This window comes from Natrix helvetica (genome assembly GCF_964273705.1).
Source record: "Natrix helvetica genome assembly, chromosome: Z".
NCBI lineage: Eukaryota > Metazoa > Chordata > Lepidosauria > Squamata > Natricidae > Natrix > Natrix helvetica.
Window position 1 is genome coordinate 13,876,523 of NC_138554.1, and position 8,245 is coordinate 13,884,767.

At 38.5% G+C, this 8,245-nt stretch overlaps 1 protein-coding gene across 1 annotated transcript; it reads left to right on the forward strand.

Annotated features, from left to right (window-relative positions):
• Positions 1-1,142: 1,142 nt before the first annotated feature.
• Positions 1,143-7,597, forward strand: LOC309401286 (vomeronasal type-2 receptor 26-like; the record flags this gene model as incomplete). Its single annotated transcript, XM_081970354.1, has 3 exons — positions 1,143-1,675; positions 5,258-5,337; positions 6,702-7,597. 3 exons carry the CDS (start codon positions 1,143-1,145, stop codon positions 7,595-7,597), a joined length of 1,509 nt encoding a protein of 502 aa, XP_081826480.1.
• Between the last annotated feature and the right edge of the window lie 648 nt (positions 7,598-8,245).

The following is an 8,245-nucleotide window of genomic DNA, read 5'->3' on the forward strand; positions in this document are numbered from 1 at the left end:
CTTTACAATGAATTTTGCAGTTCACCAGAAGTATAATCTAAAATAGAGAAGAATGCAGGCTACAAATGCTTTCTCACTACAATGTTAGCTTATCTCCCCCTCCTCATCACTGATTCCTTATATCAAAATGCATAAGCACTAGATACATATTATTAAAAATATTAACTGTCTGAATCTGAAGCAGCAACTTTTAATGTCATTTGTAACTTTCACTGAAGGTTCCTCACTCATAATTATCAACATGCTTTGGCTTTGGCATTTGCTGTAAAGGAGATCAATGAACATTTTGATATTTTACCCAACGTTAGCCTCGGTTTCCACATCGCTACCAATTATCTTGAAGAATACACAGCATCTCTTTTAGCAATGAAATTTCTATCCACAAAAGATAAATTTATCCCCAACTACAAATGTAATGACCAAACCAATACGGTAGCTGTCATTGGAGGACCCCAGACTAAAACCTGTGTCAACATGGCAACAACTCTATGCAACTACAAATTTCCCCAGGTGAGAAGAAATATGGAACAAGTTCATAAGCTAGTTGTTATTTTCAGATGTTAAGTCCTTATGATAACTCCTATGACAAAGATTTCAAGGCAAGAACTATTTGTCATATAATAGTAAATGTATTAAATAGTAACATCATAAAGGCCAGTCACTTCTTTAATTCATGATCAGTATTAAACATCCATAACCCTTACAGTGCATTTGATGAAGCCTCTTTCTGTATCCTACTCAAACCCAATTATTGTATTAAGTTAAAAATGCATTCTTTCTTTAATTTTTTAAAAGTCTGTTTCCTTTCATCCTATGTTCACCCATATTTCCCCAATTAGATTACATATGGATCAGCTCCTTTGATGAATAATGACCAAGAAGGAATTTTTGTCAAATGGATGTTCCCTGATGAGATCCACCAACTTAAAGGAGTGCTACATTTACTATTGCATTTTGGATGGACCTGGGTTGGGTTGATTTCTCTGTTTGAGGAAGATAGGGAGAGATTTGTTCAAAAGAGTCTTTCCATGTTTTCAGAGAGAGGAATCTGCTTTGACTTTATAGAATGTCTACCCCAAATGATGTATGGTAGTGAGGCTGCTGAAATGGTGGATAAGGCAGATAAAATATATAAAGTGATCATGGGGAGTACAGTCATTGCAGTCATCTTCAATGCTGAAATTACAAGCATAGTGACATTGAGGATGATGATCTCTGGTTTAGATTCGGATGATATTCCAAAGGAGAGAAAAGCCAAAGTTTGGATCATGACAGCTCAAATGGAATTCACCTCTATTCTGATGCAAAGAACATTGCCCATTGATTTTCTCCATGGTGCAATTTCCTTTGCACTTCACTCAAAGGAATTAGGAGGATTTCAACAATTTGTTCAGAAGAAAAACCCAAATTTTGACAGAGAAGATGGTTTTATTAGGGATTTCTGGAAAGATGCATTTGAATGCTCATTCTCCAGTGATGTTACAGATGAGGATGCTGAAAGGATCTGCACTGGAGAAGAGAAACTGGAGACTCTTCCCAATTCTGTCTTTGAGACCACCATGGGTGGACATAGTTACAGCATCTACAATGCAGTCTATGCTGTGGCACATGCTTTGAGAGCCTTGCATGCCTCCAAACTCCAGTGGAGTCGAAAAATGAATAAGAAGAGCTCGAAGTACTTCTTTCAATCACCATGGCAGGTAGTGTTTACTAATCCAATCCAGGAATCATGTAGAAAATGTTGGTTTATAGATTTTTTTCCTCCTTTCCTTTTGAAAGTGTCTTTATTTATAGTTCATAATACTTAACAGTAGACCTCCATCCCTCCCTTTACAGATAGTTTTGAATGTTCATGGTATTCTCCTTGCAAAAACTAAAGCATTTTTTTTAAAAAAACAATTATTATCTGAATAATCTAAACCATGAAGGCCATTTATGCAAAATTGGATGCAATTTGAAAATAAATTGAAGCTATTGAAAAATTTTGAATAAACACCCACTAGCATATGAACTTTATTTTATGTATGAATCACTTATGTAAAGTATCTTTATGATTCCTTTCAAAGAATCCAGTTAATATTTATATTTCTTTGGTGTTTTTTTCCCATTCAGCTCCATCATTTTTTGCAGCAAGTCTCCTTTAACAACAGTGCTGGAGAAAAGGTTTCTTTTGACTCCAATGGAGAATTGGAAACTGGGTTTGATGTTTTCAATTGGGTCATATTTCCAAACATGTCCTTTCTGAAAGTCCAAATTGGAAAGATCGACCCCGTGGCTCCCCCAGAGAAGCTCCTTACCATTTCTGCCAAGGATGCTGTTTGGCCCCTCATATTTAACCAGGTGTGTCTCATTTTTCCCGACTTTTTAGGAAATCATGTGTTCATTGATCCACATAAGTAAATAATTAATCACAATCATAATCAAACTTGGATGTAACAACCTCATTTTTTTGTTTCATGTATATTAACATGCATGGAATTTTTCTCCCTTTTCGATGTCAACTTAATAATAGTCATGGAAATGCTTTACAAGTTGACATCTATCTTCTAGAGTGTTGGCTATTGCAGATGGTGTCATCTGCAAATTTGATGAGTTCCCCATCTATCCCCTTATACAAATCATTGATGAAGTTATTGAAGAGTACTTGGCCAAAAACAGAGCCTTGGGGTACTCCACTGCAATGGAACTGTTGGTGCAATTCCATTGAGGACTATACATTGAGTGCGGTTGGTCAGACAGTTACGAATCCAAATCTTTTTTCTATCCCTATGTTAATACAGCCTAGGATTGTAGTGCAGGGGTGGGTTGCTGCACATTTTACTACTGGTTCGCAACCCAAGTGCGTGCTAGATGTGTGCCAGTTGTGCGCTGCATTCTGCACACACTTGCACTGTTTAATGTAAATTGTTCTTCATGCATACACATAACAATTTAGAGTGAACAACAGAGACGACTTCTTGCAGCCGAAGGTGGCGGATGCACGCGTCCGCCTTTTTGCTGCTCCGTTGGGTTCCCCTGAAGTCTAAGGGGACCACAGGGTGCCTTGGAGTGGCGCCCTGCCATAGGGTGGCTTGCTGGGACCCCCTGGAATGGCGGCGCCCACGGGGGGGGCTCCAGCTTTGCCCCAGGAGCCGGGGAGCGTAGGGAGCGCGCATAATAATTCCTATTACCAGTAAGGTAAAAAGGGATTATGGAAAAACAGAATGCTAAGATAAATAATGAAATGTATCGTAGAGATGGACAACAGTAGGCACTTAAGTGAATTAATTAGTTTTACATGAAACCTCAAAGTGTGGTAGATGAGATGTCCTTTTTGGAGAAGCCTGACTTGAAATCTAACAGTCCAAGTGACTATATATATATTTTGACCCCGAAGGAAATAGAATTATTTTCTTTGTTTGAATCCTAATATGTCATTCTCGTGAAACAATATGTCTACCTATTAAACCCTTGCTGAGCCATATAAAGGACAATTGAATTGAAGTAATTAGGTGTCTTTAACTACATTAGAAAAAAAAGGAACAGTTAAGAAAATGTTTCTCTAACCCAGCAAGTTTATGAGGGGTGGATTTCAACTTGCAAATTCAGCATGATTGTTTGGGAAATAACAGCATAACTTTGGAGGTATTCTAGTCCAATTCCCCCCCCCCCATACTCAGGAAACCCTACATCATTTCAGACAAATGGTTGTCCAATCTTTTCTTTAAAATCTCCCATGTTGCATTCACAACTTCTGGAGGCAAGTTATTCCAAAGATTAATTGTTCTAACAGTCAGGAAATTTCTGTTAGTTCTAAATTGCTTCTCTCCTTGGTTAGTTTTGACCAATTGCTTCCTGCCTACCCTCAGCTGCTTTGGAGAACAGTTTAACTCCCTCTTCTTTGTGGCAGATCCTGAAATATTGGAACACTTCTATCATGTCTACTCTCGTCCTTCTTTTCATGAAATTAGACATAGTCAGTTCCTGCAACAATTCTTCATATGTTTTAGCCTCCAGACCTCTAATCTTCTGCACTCTTTCTAGACTCTGCACATCTTTTGTACATCATGGTGATCAGACCGGATGCAGTATTCCAAGTGTGGCCTTATCAAGGCATTATAAAGTGGTATTAGCACTTCATGTGATCTTGATTCTATCCCTCTGTTTATGTAGCCTAGAACTTGTTGACTTTTTTGGCAGCTGCTACACACTCCTGGCTATTATTTAAATGGTTGTCCACTAGGACTACAAGACCCTTCTCATGGTTCCTCCTATTGAGCAAGGTACCATATATATTGTACCTGTGCATTTTGTTTTTCTTGCCAAAATGTAGAACCTAACTTTTTTCACCATTGAATTTCATTTTGTTAGATAGCACCCAAAGTTCAAGTCTTAACCCTATTGTGAAGTTTCCAGAGATGACCTAATTAATTTATGAGCCTCGAGACAAAGTTCAAAAGAAATGCAGTCATTTATTACGATCAACTTCTCCCTCTAGCCCCTCTGTGATGGTGTTCACCATGGCTCTGGGGGATGGGTACAGGTGCCCATAGCATTTTACGTGGGTATCTGCTGAATCAAGGAATAGAGCTAGCTGGTCTGATTCCCTGTCAAATTTTCCCCACCTCTTATTCATCATGGTGGGTGGTCCGGTCAAAATTCTCTCTCAGTTGCTCTATTGCACGCCCCAGGGATTCAATCTGGGGCTTTGGAAGCCTGGCTTGTGCCCAGTCCTACATCCAGTCCACCCTTGCCAGCTCTCTCGAGAACCTTCCCTTTATTTGAGAATTGGGGTAGGGAACGCAACTTTAGCTGCCTTAGGGGTTGATTTCCACCAGTACTCATCCTTAATTGCTTCTGCCGCTGGGAAAGGCATTGCAGCTTGGATGTCTGGAGCTTTGATGTCTGGGGCTGGCTGAACTCCTCCAGCTGAAATCAGGCTTTCTTCTGATACTCCGCCTTCTGCCATGGTTGCCTGATTTTCCCTCCAAGCACCCCAAATATGGGGAAATGATTGGAGATCCCGGGATTCAGGAAACCCAGAAATCTTGATAGATTTTCAAAAGTTTCGGAAGGATTGTTTTTGTGAATTTAAACAAAGAAAAATGGGGAAATAGTACACTAAAGTTTGATCAGGATGTGAAAAGTTTGGGTATATATACCTGATAAAATGAACACTCTTGACCTTTACGTTCTTTATGTGAAATAATTCTGATTTTATTTATGAACAGACATTGCCTCTTTCCATCTGTAATGGGAAATGTCCTTTTGGCTACAGCAAGGTAAAAATAGAAGGGAAATTATCCTGCTGCTACGACTGTAGACAGTGCCCAGAAGGCAAGATAGCTGACCAGATGGGTGAGCAAAGGAATATATTGAATATATCAATAATTAATAAATATAATTGGGGTTCACTTTTTAATCAGTATTATGGTGTCTGAAAATTTTGAGCTGTCTTATAGGTTGTATAGATGAGCAATGAAAAATGTGAACTACTTGTTTCTAATTCAAAGAGATATTTAATGTCTATGAAGATTCTCAGTCATCCAAAGTGCTTTCTGTCCCAAAGTTGCTTTTTCAAAAGGCAAGTGGAGTTCCTTGTTTCCTTGAAAACATCTAAGATGTCTTCTCATCCAAGAAGCTTCTTCAGTTCTGACTGACTTGCTTCACTCAGAACTGAAGAAGCTTCTTGTATGAGAAGCAAAATGTTTTCAAGGAAAAAAACAAAGAAAGTCCAGTAGCTTTTTGAAACAGCACATTTGGGAAATATTTAATGCTACAATCTACCAGTTCATTTTAAATAGCATAATCTCTCTTAAGGATCAATAGAATACTCAGATTTGGACTCTTCTTATGACTTGTAGACATTTGGCAGGTAACCATTGCATGTCAATAAACAATCCAGAAATTTATTTATTATATATTTTTGAACGTAAGGTCATTTTCCATCAAATTCAATTTGTGTAACATTTTTTCCTGCTATTTCAATTCTTTTTCCTGCCTATTCCACCTGAAGAATAAATGTCATATAAAAGTTTTGAGATAACTGTATAACATAAAGAATATAAAAATTGAACACTGCATTATATGTTCTAACCCCACTCTCTCCACACCTGTGAACAAGCCAAAACACAGGCTTGGCTGTTTTCCTCTGTTTAATTGCAACATAACAAACCGTTTGGCCGAGGGCCCAGATAACTCAAAATACAAGAACAACAAACTAGATATTCAAACACGGCTCTAAGACATCAACTTTCTTCACTGCTAATTTCAATCTGTTGTTTCCTGCAAATGTCCCCTCCCAACGCCTCACCTATAAGCTCTCTTGGGAGGGGCCAATTTACAACCACCTGTGCTAATTATCGTCTCTGAGCCTGGCCTACGAAGCTGCTGCTTTCGTTTCTCAGCCCTTCTCACTCTAGCATCAGGCACCTCCTGATGGCCAACCAGCCCCTCAGGTCCCTGCTCTAAATCTGAACCAGCACAGGGTCTTCCACATCATCCAGGGCAGACTGAAATGAGGCCTCACTATCCGAGTCCAGCAGCACCTAAATCGGATCCTGCTGGGTCACAACAATTATATAATTAATTTCATTGTAAATTGTTTTGAGAAGAATATTATGAACTCATAGGATATTATTAAATCTAATATGTTAATACTTTTTCATGCTTAAAAGCTATAATGGTTCCATGAAACAGATTTATTTGTTCTTTTCCCCCAGACTTAGATGATTGTTTTCCATGTCAAGAGGATCAACATCCAAACAAAGGTCGAAATAATTGTCTTCCAAAAACAGTAACTTATTTGACTTTCCAAGAGCCATTGGGTATTTCTTTGGTAATTATTGCAGTCTCCTTTTCTGTCATCTCAGCTGTGGTGTTGGGAATCTTCATTAAACACAAGGACACTCCCATTGTCAAAGCCAACAACAGAAACCTCACCTATACACTTCTCCTTGCTCTCCTGTTCTCCTTCCTTTGTACTCTGCTCTTCATTGGGCAACCTGATCAAGTGAAATGTCTCATGCGACAAACTACTTTTGGCATCGCTTTCTCTATAGCCCTTTCTTGTATTTTGGGTAAAACAACCATAGTAGTGCTTGCTTTCATGACCACCAAGCCAGGCTCCAAAATAAGGAAATGGGTGGGGAGAAGGATGACCAACACAATCGTGCTATCTGTCTTCATGGCTCAATTCACCATTTGTGCAGTGTGGTTGGCAATTTCTCCCCCATTTCCAGATTCAGACATGCACTCCATAGTTGAAGAAATTGTCTTGGAATGTAATGAAGGATCAACCACTATGTTTTATACTGTCCTTGGCTGTATGGGCTTCTTGACAGCTGTCACCTTCACGGTAGCCTTCTTGGCTAGGAATTTACCTGACAGCTTCAATGAAGCCAAATTCATCACCTTCAGCATGTTGGTCTTTTGCAGTGTCTGGGTGACATTTGTTCCCACCTATTTGAGCACCAAGGGAAAATATGTGGTTGCTGTGGAGATCTTCTCCATTTTGTCTTCAGCGGCTGGATTACTGGCCTGCATCTTTTCTCCCAAGTGCTATATCATTATTCGGAGACCTGATCTGAATACGAAGGAACAACTAAAAAAGAAGTGAAACTGATGTTTATGCCAGTCTCCTTGAATGAATCCTAATTGTTTATTTCCACCAAATAGGCCTTTTTTGTTCTGTCTTTGCAGTTTGGGGTGTATGCATTCCTCCATCATATCACCACATCAAGGTAACATATAATAATGTACCTTGATATATAGAGATGTAAATATATATAAGTAGCAGTCAATCCATGAATGCATGAGAGATAACGTAGCAAGCTTTTAAAAGTTTCATAGTTAAATTATTATGATTTTAAGTTTATTTTATCGATTACATTGTACACCACTCAAAGATTCTATCTGAGGCAAATGGGAGGATAAGAAATATGAAATAGAAATAAATAAATAAATGTTGATTCCCATGTGAAGATACCCATGAAAGGGAGAGGAGCAAAAAAGGTAAAGAGTTACAGGAAAATAAACATACAGAAATTCATATGTTCTGCAATGCACCGGAAGTGTTCTTCTAAAGAAACTCTTCTCTATTATCAGGTCATGTATGCAGTTAGAGACATTGAAAGCCACACACAAAGGTGGCATACAAAGCAATAGTTGTTAAAATCTCTTCAAAAATAACTTTAGAATATAGTTTCTCTGAATCTCTTCTTTGAAATATTAGATCATTATTTTGTGCCCTATATTTATTTGGAAA